The sequence below is a fragment of the Oncorhynchus gorbuscha genome, linkage group LG10, assembly GCF_021184085.1.
Source record: "Oncorhynchus gorbuscha isolate QuinsamMale2020 ecotype Even-year linkage group LG10, OgorEven_v1.0, whole genome shotgun sequence".
In the NCBI taxonomy this organism is placed as follows: Eukaryota; Metazoa; Chordata; class Actinopteri; order Salmoniformes; family Salmonidae; genus Oncorhynchus; species Oncorhynchus gorbuscha.
In genome coordinates this window covers 89,799,980-89,817,752 of record NC_060182.1, presented here as the reverse complement: position 1 = coordinate 89,817,752, position 17,773 = coordinate 89,799,980, and the positions used below count along the sequence as shown (strand labels likewise).

Here is a 17,773-nt window from a genome sequence, read left to right as displayed (position 1 = left end):
GGGACATTTCATTCACTTTTTAGACCCAGTATTAAGTTTATCAAAAGCCCTGGTCTGTAGGTCTGGGTTCCACTGTAACATTTAGTTTTTTGGGAGGGAGTATTTTCATGGTAACAGCAACGAGCACCGTAACTTTTAAGATTAATTTCATACAATTAGTCAATAAGGGATCAAATGCATACTTGAGATGTTTGGATGTGTCAACGAATACGATTGGTGATTGACATGACGCATCAACGTGGGCTGAAGCAGTTTGATACGACGTGTGAGTTGAACACTATCAGATACATCATATCTCAATGTGTATCAGAATGTGTTAGATCTTGATACAGGGGCATTGTGTGCAGTGAGATCTCTCCCTATGGCTTCAAAAGACAGGATTATCGATTTCCTGAGCTGTGCGTGTGTGTGTGAGATAAGAGTCGAGGTGTGTGTGTGAGAAGAGTCGAGGTGTGTGTGTGTGTGACAGACTAGTCGCCGTCTGACTGAATTACAACCAAGAGTGAGAAAATGCCACGTAAGACAAAGCAAAATGAAATCATATGTACACTGATGTGAGACCATGGGTTAAAAGAGACAACGTCAAGCAAATGTGACCACAACGTTTAGTAAAACAGCAGTTATATCATTATGAACAACCAATGAGCTGGAGTGAAGTGGAATTATCAGTTATTGACACAGAAAAGACCCGTAAAGCTACAGAACTAGGTATTGGGAGTTTTATCTTATACAACTTCATGGGATAGTTTCTACAGACACACATTAAGTTCCAATGGCATGGAGATTCTCCACCAAGCATGCTTTCTAGTCCAGTAGGAATCATTTGGGTCTGGAAAACCAGCCCTAATAACAGATTAAAACAACAAGAAAGTTTATTGTACTGTTAACAGTAGTAGTAAATCAGGAGGAATAGAAAGTATAAAACAGGTTCAGAGCAAAAACACAAGAAACATTTCATATCTACAGCTTACATTGAAGAATCGCATTTCACCTGTACCACAGACAACAGACAACAGACAAATTACATTGGTAATGCAGTTTAGACATTCTGACACCAGTATTCTGTCATCACATTGGTTTGGGCTGGGGTGTTACTGGCTTTGTACAGGTTAGTTAGTTGCTATGTTACTGCACTTGGCAGTTCTCCTCTTGGCGTGATGCTGTCATCATGGCCTCTTTGCGTTTCTCCCTCTGTTCCGGAGTCTTCCGTGTGCTCAGGGACCGACGGCCACGCCTCTCCTCACCACTGGAGGTGGGACTAACACACAGACCTTTCCCACCAGGGCTGTCAGACAGAGTTGCCATGCCGACAGGGCTCTGAAGGGACAGGGGCTCCAGCACCTGCAAGAGGAGGAAAGGGTTTTAAATGGTCATGTTATGGACAGAGACATGAATGGACCCCCCCCCAGGTTAGGGTCACATCCAGCTGACTGACTGAATACAACCATCTCACACCTTCTTTTAGTGACAAGTCTGTCTCCATCTCTCCCATGGCTTAGATCACTCTCTGCTGGCCAATGACACACTGTAATTTAACTGCAGTGTGTGGCTCACCTTTAGGACTCTGCTGCCCCCCTGTGGGTGGGGATGTGTGTAACTCACCTTGTGTTGGGGGGTTACAGAGGGGGTGGTGGCAGTGTGTCGTGCGGCGGCCAGACGAGGGCTACAGCGCTGCACTGCGGTTCTCCTCATGATGAAGGGACTGGCCTCTCCTAGAGGGATATCAGCAAACCCTGAGAGAGACATGAGACAAATCAAACATGAGGCCGATAGTAGTAGCTCAGGTTTATTATGCTTCAATAAGAACAAAGTTATTGTTGGAATCCATGTTCCCAGGTCTCACCTCTCTGCACCAGCTCAGGAAGTCCCTCTGGCCTAAACTCCTCCTCTTCCTGTCTACTTCCTGGTTTGGGCGTGGTTGCTGTTGCTTTGATCCTCTTGGCAGTGTTCAGCAGGGCCTCCTGGGCTTTAAATGGAGTGTTGCTATTGTCACTAGCTGCTAGGACACCACAACCCCTCTTCCCCAACGACCCCTGACCCTGACCAGCAGGCACCGTGTTCTCAGAGTCTGTCTCTGCGGGACCCAACGGTATGAAGGCTTCCTGTGCCCTGGAGGCTGACCTCCTGCCTGACTTTCGCCTGGGTGTTTTATTGCTAGCATTGTTAGCCGTGTTGCTAGCGTTGTTAGCAGTGCTGCTAGTGGTCTGCGTGACAAGGCGCTCCAGGCGTGTTTCCAGCGTGTCGTTGGTCTCCTCCAGCTTGTGGACACGGACCATCAGGCTGCAGTATTTATCCATGCTCTCCTCCACCTCCCTGCTCCTCTCATCCAAGGCTTCAGTAAGCTCCTCCAGTTCAGACTCACGGCTCCTCTTATGCGCCTCCAACTCCCTGCTTCTCTCTGCTAGAGTCTTGCTGAGCTCCTGCACCTCCTCACTCCTCTCCTCTAGAGCTTTCTTCAACTCTTTAAGTTCAGCTTGCACCTCCTCAGAGCTCCTCTTCTGTACCTCATCACTGCTCTTTTCACCAGCTGGAACGACAGGGAGGTTTTACATAAAAAAATGGGTTTTACAAAATCTATATCTGTTCTTAGCAACATTTACAGAAATGATGATTAATGTGCATCGTTCCTGTCAATTAAATCTAATATGATGTTCCACAATCTGAAGTCTTTTCAGACAGTTGTGTAAAGTACTTAAGTAGTACTTTAAAGTATTTTTTAACTTACGTAGTTTTTTTGGGATATCTGTACTTTACTATTTACATTTTTGACCAATTACTGTTACTTCACTATATCCCTAAAGAAAACAATGTACTTTTACCTCCATGCATTTTCCCTGACACCCAAAAGTACAACTAGCATTTTGAAAGGCTAGCGGGACAGGAAAATGGTTAAATTCATGCACTTATCAAGAGAACACCCCTGAGTCATCCCCATTGTCTCTGGTCTGGAGGACTCAAACACAAGTGCTTAGTTTGTACAGTGCATTCGGAAAGTATTCAGACCCCTTGACTTTGTCCACATTGTTATGCTATAGCATTATTCTAAAAATGGATGAAATTGATATTTTTCCTCATCAATCCACACCACACACAATACCCCATGATGACAAAGCAAAAACAGGATTTTAAATTTTTTGCAAACATGTAAAAAAAAAAAAAAACTGAAATATCACATTCACATAAGTAATCAGACTCTTTCCTCAGTACTTTGTTGAAGCGACTACAGCCTCGAGTCTTGGGTATGTCGCTACAAAGCTTGGCACACCTGTACTTGAGGAGTTTCTCCAGTTATTTTCTGCAGATCCTCTCAAGCTCTCTCAGGTTGGATGGAGATAGTCACTGCACAGCTATTTTCAGGTCTCTCCAGAGATGTTCGATTGGGTTCAAGTCCAGGCTTTGACTGAGCCACTCAAGCACATTCAGAGACTTGTTCTGAAGCCACTCCTTTGTTGTCTTGGCTGTGTGCTTAGGGTTGTTGTCCTGTTGGAAGGTGAACCTTCACCCCAGTTGGAGGACCTGAGTGCTCTGGAGCAGGTTTTCATCAAGGATCTCTGTACTTTGCTCCGTTCAGCTTTTCCTTGATCCTGACTAGTCTCCCAGTCCCTGCCTCTGAAAACCATCCCCACAGCAGGATGTTGCCACCACCATGCTTCACCATAGGGATATAGTGCCAGGTTTCCTCCAGATGTGACGCTTGGCAACAACCTTGGTTTCATCAGACCAGAGAATCTTGTTTCTCATGGTCAGAGTCCTTTAGGTGGCAAACCTAAAGTGAGTGCTGCAGAGATGGGATAACCTTCCAGAAGGACAACAATCTCCACAGAGGAACTCTGGAGCTTTGTCAGAGTGACCATCGGCTTCTTGGTCACCTCCCTGACCAAGGTCCTTCTCCCCAGACTGCTCAGTTTGGCTGGGCGGCCAGCTCTAGGAATAGTCTTTGTGGTTCCAAACTTCTTCCATTTAAGAATGATGGAGGCCACTGTGTTCTTGTTGGTACCCTTCCCTAGATGTGCCTCAACACAATCCTGTCTCGGAGCTCTACGGACTATTCCTTTGACCTCATAACTTGTTTTTTTTCCCTCTCTGACATGCACTGTCAACTGTGGGACCTTATATAGACAGGTGTGTGCCTTTCCAAATCATGTCCTATCAATTGAATTTGCCACAGGTGGACTCCAAGTTGTAGTTGCCCAGCTACACTTGATCCCTGAATCCACTTGTTTAAACAACAAACGCCTTATTTTCACCTAACTCTCTCATTCTGAAAATTAACCACATACTGTAGAGGGAAAACATTAGTTTACAGATTAGTTAGTTAGCTCGTAAACTAGTTATCATTTCACACAGATTACCAGAGTCCAGTAACGCAAAGAGTCGTAGACCAGTTAATAACACTATAGCGAATTGGTTAGGTTATTAACGTTAGCTAGCTGGCGTTAGCTGTCTGATGTTATTAGCCTGCACATTTTTCACACCATAAACACAATCATTTGTTCACTTAAGCTGGCTAATGTTGCTCAACATTTCTCTGGCTAGCTAACGGATAACTTGATCAAGCTAGCAAGATAACGTTACTCAATACTTGTTCCACCACACTTCCTCACCCACCTCAAACTTTCCAAATGCCAGTTGTTTTTCAGTTACAGCTCATGAAGTACGCTTCTTCACCTTCTCACCCCTGGTCAGGCTTCTCACCTACCGTTACCCCTAGGTTATGGTTCAGGGGACGCGCTGCTGTTTACTGACAAACTGCCTTTCTACTCTTCGTCTTTACAAAGCTGATGCTGTAACTAGCAAATTGGTTGTCTCTTCTCTCTTCAGTCGCGTGTTGCATTCTGATGTGAACGATTGGCTGAGCCTTGGACACAGACAGTATCACTCTTTTGCTTACAACCAGTACTGATCCAAAGCCTCCCCCTAAACATTCACATCGGATCAACACAAACCATATTTTTGTATCCCTGCCAAATGCACTGTAAATGATGTCTGAGTGTGCCCCTGGCTACCCGTAAATAAAATACATTTAAAAATGGTGCCGTCTGGTTTGCAATATAAGGAATTTGAAATGATTCATACATTTACTTTCAATGCTTAAGTATATTTTAGCAATTACATTTACTTTTGATACTTAAGTATATTTAAAACCAAATACTTTTAGACTTTTACTCAAGTAGTGTTTTAGTGGGTGACTTTTACTTGAGAAATGTTCTACTAAGATATCTTTACTTTTACAAATTGGGTACTTTTTCCACCCCTTGTTTCAAATAATGTAAGTATTCATGTGGGGTTCCCCAGGGTTCAATTCTGGGGCCCCTACTGTTTTCATATATCAATGATATTTATTATTGATGGTAATGTAGTTGATAATGGTACCTGGTATCTGGCTGGCCTGTAGTTTCTGGGTCTCCAGCACAAGAGCCTCCCTCTCCTTCTCCAGCTGTTTACAGGAGTTCATCCACAGGTTAATCTTACTGAGGGCTGAGTCCCTCTCCTTAGACAGATGGGCCACTCTGGAGCTCAGCTCCGATACCTTCCAGACAGGACACAGATAAAAAAAAATATTAGTTACCATAAGAATCACTCAAAGATTTTTTTAAAAGTAATACATTTTCAAGTGGTTTTCACTCCTAATTTAATGCAATGAATTTCCAGGCCGTAAAGCAACAATGTGACAAGGGCTGTATACCTGTTTGCTGCTGTCCTGCTGTGTGATGGTAGTGCTGAGCTCCTCCATTCTGGTTCTCAGACTGCTCAGCTCTAACAGATGACCTCTGACCTCCTTCTCCGCTGCAGCCAACTGTCCCCTCAGCACCTCCTTCTCAGAGGTAACCTCCTCCAGGGATAACTAGGGAGGAGTCAGTAGTGTGTTAGAAAGAGGACATACATAGTGTGACGGACACACTGCATTGCTGAACCAGAAGACCGGCACAGTTTAACACATCTGTTTCCAACGCGTTAACCGTGGTTGAAAAGTACAAAGTACCAAGATCATTCCAGTCTCGTATGGATGAATGAAAGCCTATATTCTTAGTATTTGGGGTTATTCTACATGATATCAATAGGACTATAGAAAACGACTGACCTTGTAGCTTTCTGACTGCTGCTGTAGTTCTAGTCTCTCTGCAGACCGAGCCTGTTCTTTCTGCTCCCGCTCCGACAGTAGTGCCTGCAGCTTCTCCATCTCTTGCAGCAGGGTGTTGTTGTTCTCGCGGATGTCCCCCATCTCTCTCTGCTGTGCCTCCAGGTCCTCCTGCAGTCTCAGAGTCAGCATCTCTCTCTCCTTCTCCCGCTCGATCTTCAAAGCCTGCAGTCGATCCACCTCTTTCTTCAGCCTCTCCCCCTCAGTCTTCCATTCCCCGTTAGAGACCGCATTCTCTCCTTCTCTCCCTCCAGGCCTTCTCTGCATTTCTGCAGCTCAGAGCTCACAGAGCCAAGCTGGGCCTGTAACTCTTCCACCATTGCACTCTGTTTTTCCTCTGCCTCTCTCATCCCTTTCTCCAGTTCCTCAGTGGCAGCTCGGTTTGCTGCCTTCATCTCCTCAATCTCTGCGTTCTTCAGAGAGAGCAATTCCTCAAGCCTCCCCTTCTCATTTCTCAGGCTGTCCAGTTCGGCGGTCATCTCCTCAATCTTACTGGCCAGTTCCCTTTTCTCTTCCTCCAACTCTTCAAGTTGGGCCGTGGCCGTCTCAGCCTGAAGCACAGCCTCCTCTAGGTTTTGGTCAGCGTCTTCCCTCTCCCTCTCCTGTTTGTCTAGCTGGTCCTGAAGAGCATCTGCTTTCCTCTGGGCAGCCTTCAGCAGTTCGCTCATGTGTTTTTTCTTTCTCTCGTCTGACTCTATGCGGACCCGGAGCTTCTCGATGCCCGACCTCATTTGGGCCACCTCCTCCTGGGTTGAGTTGAGGCGTGAGGCTATCTCTCCTTTCTCTAGCAGAGAAGACTCCAGAGACTGGGCTAGTCTAGATATCTCCCCTTCCAGAGACTGGATCTTAGAGGCCATGGACTCAGTGTTTTTGCTCACAGAGTTCTGGTTATCTTTGAAGCTGTTCAGTTGGTTAATCAGGTTGTCCTTCTCCCCGCTCTGCAGGGTGATGGTCTTCTCTAGCGCCTGACACTGCAGCACCAGCTGACCGCTCTCCATCTGCAGACTCTCCAGGTTAGCAGAAGTCACATCAAACTCCCTCTTCCCATTTCTGATATCTTCCTCTAAGATCTTAATAACCTCTCTAGTATCCACGTTTGTCTTCTCCAGACTCTCTGCTTTATCCCTCCACTGTGCCACTGACTGTTCCAGCTCATTCCTATCCTCGCTGCAGGACACTATCTCTTGTCTGAGTTGTCCGTTCTCTGAGGTCAGGGTGGCCAGCTGCTGGGCCAGGTCACATTTAGCTTTGCGGCTAGCCTCCATCTCCCTCTCCAGCGTGACTTTCTGCTCGGTCAGGCACTCCAAATCAGCCTCCATGGAGAGGATGTGTTTCTCCAGATTGGCCTTCTCAGAACGAACCCTCTTCAGTTCGCTTTCCACCTGGAAGAACTTCTCGCTCCAACCACCTTCAGGATGGAAGAATCAGATCTTCATTCATTCATATATAAAGTAAAAAGCTTTTCACTTTCTATACATTAGCCTAAAGCACAAAAATTAAACCAATTAGATGCAAACACTATTAAAATGAGGTATATTACAAAGATTAAATTAGAGGTCCAGAATTTGAGTTTCTGGTCCTTACCTTTGGCCCTCTCCAGCGTCTCTAGCATCTCCATGACATCAGAGAGCTGACATTTAGAGGTCTGCAGCGCCAGTCTCAGGGATTCTGCCTCCTCTGTCAACTCTGAGATCTGGTCACCTGATAATAATAAATACATGTTATTGTCATCATTAAAACACCCTTGAGAGTAAACATAAAACACAGGACAAAAGATTGAAAACAGCAACCCGAGGAACTTACAGTTACTGCATGAAACCAAGGTTGGTAAGACAATCACATATCACCGTTATTGAGAATATAAAACCTTGGACATAAAAGCAGCGATAAGCCAAATGAGTGCTGGTATGTGTTAGTGCAAGAAAGACAAGTACAACAGTATGGCGTTTGTTTATATTATGGAGGGGCCAACAAAGGAGAGATAGTGTTTAGTTAAAAACCAACCTAGCGTCCTTCTCTCCACTACGGCAGCGCTAATCTTCTCCGCGGCACCACACATCTCTTTCTCCATCTGTTGGACCTTCACCTCTAACCCTTCAACTTTGACCTCCAGCTCAGAGCACAGCTCCTTCCTGAAGGTCATCTCAGAGGTAGCGAGGTCAAGCTGGGAGTGGAGGGTCTGTAGCTCCTCCTCTAGCTTTCTGACCGCCTCCCTGCTCTGGGCCAACTGGTCCTGGTCACGAGAAGCTTCAGAGACTGCTGGATGTTCACTGCTGAGGGTCACATCATCATCTAGGCTTTTACTGAGCGCTTTCTGCTGCTCTACAGGGACTTTATCCATGCAGTCACTGAACTTTTCAGCCGGCTCATTGTTGCCGTCACTTCCTGTCTGTTGAGGTACCTCAGAGTTGTGGAGGTCATCTGATTGCTCAGCTGATGAGATCAATGAAATAAATCCTTGTGAACCTGAAGCATATTATATTAACATTAAGATGTGTAAATGGAAAACATAACTAGAAATTCAATGCCTTATCATATTATCATCAACAAACCTGTGGGTTTCATCTCCACGGTATCTTCTTTTAAGGGGAAGCTGACGTTGAAGAAGGAGCCTGACGTCTGTCTGGAAGTCGGTCCGTCCGCCTCTCCTGCAGAGACCTTCTGGTCTCTCTTGGTCTGAAGCTGCTCTATGAGAGACTGCTGCTGGCTTGCCTGTCATAATAATAATAATACATTTACTAAACACATTTTTACTTCCAAGGACCTATACAATACAGGCCATCGTTGTAAATAAGAATTTGACCTGCCTTGTAAAATAAACACAAAAAAATGAAATCACAAAATGACATACACAATTAGCTCTCCCACTTTATGGATTTACCTGAGTCATCAGGCTGTCATAGTGCTCTCTGAACAGGGCTAGTTCACCCTGCAGTCCGCTCAGTCTCTGCTGGAGCTCGGTTTGTTCCCTCTCAAACGTTCCGATCCGCTCTCTGGTTTCGTCCTCGCTCTGCCGGGTCGCTCTCTCAAACGCAGACTGAACAGCCTCGTAGTTCTCCGTCAGGCTCTGTAGAGTACGCTGGAGACACTCGTTCTCCTGTTTGACCACGTCTCTCTCATCCCCAGCGTTCAGACTGTGCCTCTGCAAGTCAGCCTCAAGTTGCTCCTTCTCCACAGTCAGCTGCTCCTTCTCCACAGTCAGCTGCTCCTTCTCCACAGTCAGCTGCTCCTTCTCCACAGTCAGCTGCTCCTTCTCCACAGTCAGCTGCTCCTTCTCCACAGTCAGCTGCTCCTTCTCCACAGTCAGCTGCTCCTTCTCCACAGTCAGCTGCTCCTTCTCCACAGTCAGCTGCTCCTTCTCCACAGTCAGCTGCTCCTTCTCCACAGTCAGCTGCTCCTTCTCCACAGTCAGTGAGCTGCTCCTTCTCCACAGTCAGCTGCTCCTTCTCCACAGTCAGCTGCTCCTTCTCCACAGTCAGCTGCTCCTTCTCCACAGTCAGCTGCTCCTTCTCCACAGTCAGCTGCTCCTTCTCCACAGTCAGCTGCTCCTTCTCCACAGTGAGCTGCTCCTTCTCCACAGTGAGCTGCTCCTTCTCCACAGTGAGCTGCTCCTTCTCCACAGTGAGCTGCTCCTTCTCCACAGTGAGCTGCTCCTTCTCCACAGTGAGCTGCTCCTTCTCCACAGTGAGCTGCTCCTTCTCCACAGTGAGCTGCTCCTTCTCCACAGTGAGCTGCTCCTTCTCCACAGTGAGCTGCTCCTTCTCCACAGTGAGCTGCTCCTTCTCCACAGTGAGCTGCTCCTTCTCCACAGTGTGCTGCTCCTTCTCCACAGTGTGCTGCTCCTTCTCCACAGTGAGCTGCTCCTTCTCCTCAGTGAGCTGAATGATGTCCATCTCCAGTTGGCCGTGTTTTCTAACCTCCTCCTCCAGTGTCTCCATCAGCCCATCAACAGTGGTCTGGAGTGATTCCACTAAACCTGCTGTGGACAAGGCAGCCTGCATCTGCTGGCGAGTGTCTTCAAGAGTTGCTGTCACCTGGGTGACTTCACAGCTCTTTTCTGACAGCTGCTCTTTGACAGAGCCCAGCTCGGTCTCCAAGGTGGACCTTTGCGTCACGCTCTCCTCCAGTCTCCCGTTCAGAGAGGCCACAGTTCCTTTAAGCTCCTCTATCTGGGTTTCAAAGGTGTTCATGCAGGCCTCGTTGTCCTCCAGATCCATCTGAAGCATCTCCAGCTGGACCTTGATCTTGTTCATGCTGATGACCTTCTCTTTCAGGGCGTCGGTAGCTTTGTCTTGTTCAGACTCAGCCTGGTTCAACCTCTCTTTCAGACTCTTGATCTTACGGCCTTTCTCATCGACACTGTTTCTGGCAGAAGACAAATCTTCTCTCAGCTTAGACAGTTCTAGTGAGGCCCTCTCCCACTTCTCCTTAGCCTCTGCTCCCTCCTGGCTTTTACTCTCCAGCTGGCTCTTTACAATCTCAAGCTGCTCCTTCAGGCCTCTTTGTTTCTGGAGGTAAGTCTCCAGCTCTGTGACATGGATCTCAGCTTCCTTGTGGAGTCTCTCTGAGAGCTCTTTGACTTGCATCTCCTGAGAAGAGATTAGGTTTGTTTTCTCCACTAGGCTGCTCTCCAGGTTGGAGTTGAGCTCCACGGCAGCCGAGTGAGTCTTCTGCAGAGCTTCCAGGGAGTTATTCAGGTCAGAAGACAGCTGGGCGGAAGCAGCATTACTCTCAGTGAGTAGGTCCTTCAATGTAGAGATCTGCTTCAGCAAACCATTCCTCTCCTCTTCCTGGGAGTCCTGAAGGCTTTGATACTTCACAGAAACCTCTTCAGCTTCCCTCTGGATTTTCTCTACTTTCTCTGCCATCTCTGCCTTTTCCCTCTCAAGATCTGAGGCCTTGGTCTCAGCTTCGTTCACCTGAGCCTCTAGTTTTTCAACCACGTCTCTCAGTATGTGCAGCTCTGATTCAGTCTGGGTCAGGGTCTCGGTCATGTTCTGCAGAGCGCTTATGGACTCCTGTGCAGCAGCCGTCAGAGTATCACAGTGCTCCTGTAGAGAGCCAACAGTCTTCGCCTGCTCTGAGAGGCTATTGACTTCACCCTGAAGACTTTCCCCCCTCTTTTCTGCCTCAGAAAGCTTCTCCACAAGATCCTCTTTAGTATTGACAATGTTGTCATACTTGGCCTGCAGTTTAAGAGCCAAACTTTTCTGGATCTTCAGGTTGGACTCCAGTGAAGACACCTGGTCCTGGAGGAACAGCAGCTCCTGCTGAATCTTAACCAGACTCAGTTTGGCGTGCTCAACCTCGTCTGCCTTCGATGCTACGCTTTCCTCACACTCCTTCAGGAGGGAGGTCTTCTCCTGGGTAAATCTGGCCAGTTGTTCCTCCTGTAGGGCTATGGTCTGAGCCAGACTCTCCCTGAGCTGGGCTACATCGCTCTGGCCTAACTCCACCAGAGCATCTTTGGACCGGGCCAGGTCGCAGGCCGCCTGATACTGCTCCTGGAGCTCAGTGTGAAACATTTCGGCCCGCTCCGCCCTGCCAGTCTCCACCTGCAGCCTGGACCCCAGATCCTTCACTTGTCCCTCAAGCTGGGTCATCTGCAACCCAACGTTTTCCAGGTTTTTTAAGTGTTTCTGGTCAGACTCCTCCAGCTGTTTCTGGAGCTCTTCGTACATGCGGCCCTTCTCCTCCAGGTCGGTACACTTGTTGAGGAGTTCTCCTTTCAGGGAGTCGATCTGCCCTGATAGACGAGCCTTCTCAGCCTCCAGAGTTTTCAGCTGCTCCTGTAGACCTATTTTATCGTCATTCAACGAGCCCAGACTCTTCTCCAGCTCAGTGATTTTGTCGACTAAGCCTTGCTGCACAGCCTCAGTCTCGTTAACGAGCGTCTCCTTCTCAGTTTTCCATCCCTGAAGTGTCTCGTTCTCTTTCTTCAGCTGCACAAACTCGCCCTGAGTGGTGGTCAGGGTTGTCTTCAGTTCCTGGATCTCCTTCTCCAGAGCGCTGTGTTTGTTTGTGATCTGTTCCACTTCCTGTTTTTGGGTATTCAGCTCACTCTGAGTCTTGTCATTCTTGGTCTCTGCGTCTGTGAGCGTTTTCTTTAGGTTCTCTAGATCTTGGGCTGACGATCTGGTCTGGCTTTCCAGTTTAGTGACAAGTCCTTTCAGCTCTTCGGACTGGGCTTCATTTTTGGCTGTTGAACAACAGACACACAGAAACCACATGTAATGCGGGGAAGCCAAAACCAGAGATATGACATGACAAGGCATGGAATGAAAATGAGCTCATTCCCCATCAAACAGGATTTAAAACATTACTTTTACATTGCTAGATCATAATAGATAGGTTTGGAAACCACGCACAAAGTCTCACTTAAACAAGAGATTTTATATCAATGAGTACCTGGACAAATAAAGGTTAAACAAAACAAACAACCTACCTCTGAAGTCATCCAGCATGCTCTGGGTGCGTTTGAGGTTCTGCTCGGCACTCTTCCTCTCCTCCTCCAGCTGAGAGAGCCTCTTGCTACCCTGGTCCAGCTGGGCGCTCACAGTGTTCTTCTCTCTCTGCAGCTCCTGGACAAGTTAAACACACAACAATCAGATTACTTCTGGTTCCAAGATGGAGGACATCCAATGTCCTTAAAGACCACCAAGACTAGGGGTGAAACATTGTGTGCGTATATTAAAACAGTAGTTTTTTGGTGTGTGTGGTTTCATTGTGTTTAAAAATAATAACAATTTAGTCCAGCACATTTTTCCACAAATGAACACATTACAGAAGAATACATAACAGGTTTAAAAGAGAAATTCCATGAATCATGGCCCACCTCAAATTTCTTCCTGAGGTCCTGCTCCTTGTTTTGGCTGGCCTGTTGGCTCTGTTCTGACCTCAGCAGCTTCTGTTTCTGCTCCTCCTGGTCTCTCTCCAGCTGGCTCCTCTGGCATGACACCTGGCAGAGGGCAGTGACATACTTGGTAACAGGAAGTGAACTTTGAGTGGTTGTCAGTGACATGTAGAAATGAATAACTCCAGCCCATAATCACAATGTATTACATTACCTTGTCCATCTCAGCCTGCAGGATGTTGTGGTCTTTCTTGGCTTGCTGTATCTCCTGGTTCAGCTTGGTCTTGGTCTGGTTAAACTGCTGCTCTAGGGAGTGGTGGCTGCTCTGAAGGTGGGACAGCTCCTACACACACACACAAGAAAATATACATTTATACACCTCCCTTCAGCAACAGCTGTTCCACACAAAAAAAACAATACATGGGTAACAGAGATTGAAGTTGCCACAGGTGGATTCCCAGTATTAATTTCAACTACAGAGTCTGAAAGAACAGAGGACAAAGCGAGCAAACCTTCTGGCTCTCCTTCTCCTGGTCTTTGACCTTCTGTTCCAGAGCTCGTCTGCAGCTCTCAGCGTTGTGCCTCTGGCAGGACATCTCCTCAGAGACCTGTTTCAATTTCTGCTCCATTGACACACACTGGGAGGAGGCACAGTAATGATTCATACATTTTCTTATGTTCAAAACAGTCCTCAGAAACCCAACAGGAATGCATTAGCAAATTATTGTAGTTTTTGAATACGCCATATATCCCCTACCTTGGCGATAGCTTGTTCGTGCTGAGTGGTAGCCTTGCTTAGTTCATCTCTGCTCTTGCCCAGGGTCTTGTCTCTGTCGGTCAGGTCTCTCCTAGCCTGGTCCAGCTGGCCCTGGAGCTCCTGGAGCCTGCCGCTCTGCATCCTCGCGTCCTTCTCCTGTGACTGCAGATGCTGCTCCAGCTCAGACACTTTACCCCTCAGCTCTGACAGGACATTAAAAAACAGGACCAAACATTGAAAAACCACCGGAATTTCCCAAGTCAGAACATTTATTATTTTCCGTTACAACGCGTTCTCACACAAATGTGCCTACTGACAGGGTCTGTAAAGGATAGTATTAGTAAAGGATAGTATTAGTAAAGGATACTATTAGTATAACAGGGCGTGGCCTAAGAGATAGCATTAGTATAACAGGGCGTGGCCTAACCTTGATTCAGCATCCTCAGCTGTTCCATCTGCTGGGAGGAGCCATCAGAATCAAACTGGGATACAGATGTGCTGATTCGCTGGGTGGATTTGATTGGTGTATCCTCAGTGTTCCACATGAAGCCGCCAGCGGATGTCCCGCCCCCTGCCCGCCTAGCCAGGGGCGTTTCAATGGTGCCCTGGGACTGACAGCTCTTGTCTTGCTGTTGCCATGGGAATATGGAGGAGCCTGCTTGTTGCCGGGTGGCAATGTCCTTATGACTGACGGACGACTGGTTCAACAGCTAGAAGACGAGACAGAAGCATGCATCAGTGTGCATCGTATTAAAGTCCCTCCAGGATTTTGCAATTGCAACTCTTCTGTGTGCAAAATCAACAATTCCCTGCATATTAAGAGGGTTTGCAAATTGGACAAATCACTGCAATATCACAGCATAAAACGGTCTGCTCACAGCATTACAAAAGGAGGGATCGCAATTTTAACTTATTGCCGCACTTTAACCACATAAAATGAGTCAGCGTAGTTTTGGGACAATTGGATAAAAATCATAGTAAATTGCCATGCAAAGTTAAAGAACTGCAATATCAAAATCAAACAATTTTGCCCACAAATAACAGAAAAGCACAGTACAATCCTGGAGGGGCTGGTATTACACCATCCAGACGTGGTCAAATTTATTGGCACCCCTGCAATTTTATAAAAAAAAAAAAACATGTTTAATTGCTATTTTTACCTATAGGCACCTGCACTACAGGTGAATTAAATTACACAAATGAGAATCAGCCTCCAACCAAACTAACTATAACTTTAAAAAGTGAACTATAAACTTAAGTGAAAAATAACAGTGTCAGTTTAGATTTGTTCTTCTGGGTCCTGTGCAGTTGCAAATCAAACAATTACACCTGTAAACACCAACAGTGACTGCCATTTAAAACCATTTCAGGAGAAATAGTGAATTATGCAAGGGTGCCGATACTTTTGACCGCATCTGTATATACCATGTGTTATGCTACTTCAAAGCAACAACAACGCTTTGATTTGTATGACTAGTTTCAACAGGTATAGATGTTTTATTGTCACATACACTAGATAGGTGCAGTGAAATGTGTTGTTTTACAGGGTCAGCCATAGTAGTATGATAGGTGCAGTGAAATGTGTTGTTTTACAAGGTCGGCCATAGTAGCACGATAGGTGCAGTGTAATGTGTTGTTTTACAGGGTCAGCCATAGTAGTACAGCGCCCATGGATGAAATTAGGGTTCAGTACCTTGCTCAAAGGCACATGAAAAGACTCTGGTATTTGAAACAGGGACCTTTCAGTTCCAGAGTGTCATAGTGGATTATCATGCTAACAAAACCACTACAAATGTAGTCCCTGCACTGCATCTGACTGTGTGGTTGTGCTACTGAGCATTTCAACTCACTTTGACCTGTTTGATTTTCAGTTCGGATTCCAGTCTCTTCCTCTCTTCCACCTCCTGGTTGTATCTCTCCTGAAGGTCCTCCAGCCTGGAGTCTGGGAGGGAGAGAAACTGTTCACACCACAACCATGCACTTAAAATAGACAGATGATAGTTATGGAGGCGGCTACCAGGGTCCGGGTCAATTTCCTTTAAATTCCAGTCCATTCGGGAAGTACACTGAAATTCCCTCCAATTGTTTTTGATTAGTAGTATTTGGAATTGAAATCAAATGTATTTATAAAGCAGTTTTTACAGCAGCCAAATCAGAATTTGGTTTACTTTCTGTGACACATTTTTACCAGGTAAGTTGACTGAGAACACATTCTCATTTACAGCAACGATCTGGGAATTAGTTACAGGGGAGAGGAGGGGGTGAATGAGCCAATTGCACAGAATATAAGTGGGCCATATTGTGGTACTCTACCATGCTGTCTGTAGCTGGGAGTAGCAGCAGGAGTGGCAAAGGTCTTCTGAGGAGTGCTGTAGGACTGTAGATCAGAGGAATGGGAGGGCTGAGAACGGTCCTTTTCATTCTTATATCTGTAGAGGAATACAGTGTTATTATTACCATGTTGTAACCATCCTATTCCTAGGCTAGCTAAGCATCTCCAGTATGTGCACAAAGCCAACGGATTTCTCGTACAGCCCTAGTGTACAGTAGTACTGAGCAAGCGACTCACTTCTTGAGTTCCTGCTCTAGTCGTTCTATGGTCTTCTTGCTGGTGCTGAGCTGACCCTCCAGGTTGCTGACCTGTTGCACTTTGACCCCCAGGTCGTGGGTCGCCTTCTGACGGGCCTTCTCCACGGCGTCACATGACTCTACTAAGGCCTGGTTCTCCCTCTTAATGGCAGACGCCTCGCTCTTCTCACTGTCAACCTGGAGAACACACAACTTTGAATGTCTAACACACAAACCGAATGTAAAAACAGAAATTCCCCTAGGATAAAGTATTGTTAATGTTTTGGAATTCAACACCATAACTTAAGTCACCAACCTTTTGTTTCTGTTTTTGTAGCGCAGCCTCCAGTGAGTCGAGCTGGAATTGTTTCTGATTCCTCTCCTTCTTCAGCTTGTCCAGCTGTGCCTCAATCTCTTGTATCTTCTGCAGGGCTTTACCTGAAAGACCATCTTTCCACTCCTCCACTACCCAGCTCATACTGCTTCAATATCTGTAGCTAGCTACGTCAAGCCTCAACCGGCATATCCTGGGAGGGGAGAAGTACCACCAAAACTAACGTTAGCTAGCTAAGCATATTTGAATGGAGGCAGTGCTAGTGAAATTGCACTAAATAGTACACCAGATTCATGTTTTATATTGAATTTCACAATTCAGATATTTGATTTTATTGATGTAAAAAAATACAAATACAATATCCAAATGTAAAAGTGCATATAAAATTAGTCACATTTATAGGGTTACTAGTGACAAAGATTATCTGACAGGTTTGACTCAGTAAATAGTGTTTGGTCGTCACAGTTTACACACACATGTATAACTAACTATTAGCAAGTTTATTCCATTCGGTCCTGGGACGAATGAGAGCAAGTTTTTCAATAATTTTTATCAAAATGTATCGCATACTTTCATTAGTGGAGAATCATGAACTATCAAAAACTAAAATAAATCTCAAACTCTCTGCTACTTACTCGTTTTGAATCATATGTCTTATGGTTATAAATGAGGCATAATTCTACTGCCTTTTATCAAATATATTATTTCTCTGCGTTTATGCACTTTAGCTTAGATAGCTAACGCTTGCTAATCAAACTACCGTTAGCCTAATTTAGCGCTAGCTAGACCGCTTTTCATATCGAATGTAAACAACGTAAAAGTCACAGCGGACGAACAGAGAGTAGTTTTTGCAACTACCAAAACTGTTCAAAACAAATATTGGGTCCTATTTAACTATCTGCTTTTACCAACCTGTTGCAAAAAAAAAAAGTTGTAGGTAGAAATCTGAACTCACCTAAAAGCGGTGATTCTTGTTCTTGAGATTTCGCTCCGAAAGACAAAGTGCTGCTGAGAATTCAAAATCTCCAGTAATCTCCGATGTGGCGTTTGATTGGATGATTATAGTGACTTTGTCAGAAACTCACCATTGATTGGACGCTTGAATTTGAACAAAGTCCCCGC

At 45.9% G+C, this 17,773-nt stretch overlaps 1 protein-coding gene across 1 annotated transcript; it reads right to left on the bottom strand.

The window, feature by feature from the left end:
• Positions 1–582: 582 nt before the first annotated feature.
• cenpf (centromere protein F) lies at positions 583–17,728 on the bottom strand. The gene is given in 23 exon segments (XM_046367442.1): positions 583–1,341; positions 1,603–1,733; positions 1,844–2,527; positions 5,374–5,530; positions 5,687–5,845; positions 6,083–6,365; positions 6,368–7,547; positions 7,724–7,840; positions 8,144–8,605; positions 8,692–8,851; positions 9,021–9,296; positions 9,298–12,338; positions 12,585–12,720; positions 12,975–13,097; positions 13,207–13,335; positions 13,505–13,630; positions 13,750–13,952; positions 14,177–14,459; positions 15,600–15,691; positions 16,063–16,178; positions 16,319–16,515; positions 16,634–16,844; positions 17,607–17,728. Coding segments are annotated over 22 exon segments (8,433 nt in total). The 5' UTR covers positions 16,796–16,844; positions 17,607–17,728; the 3' UTR covers positions 583–1,125.
• Positions 17,729–17,773: the final 45 nt, after the last annotated feature.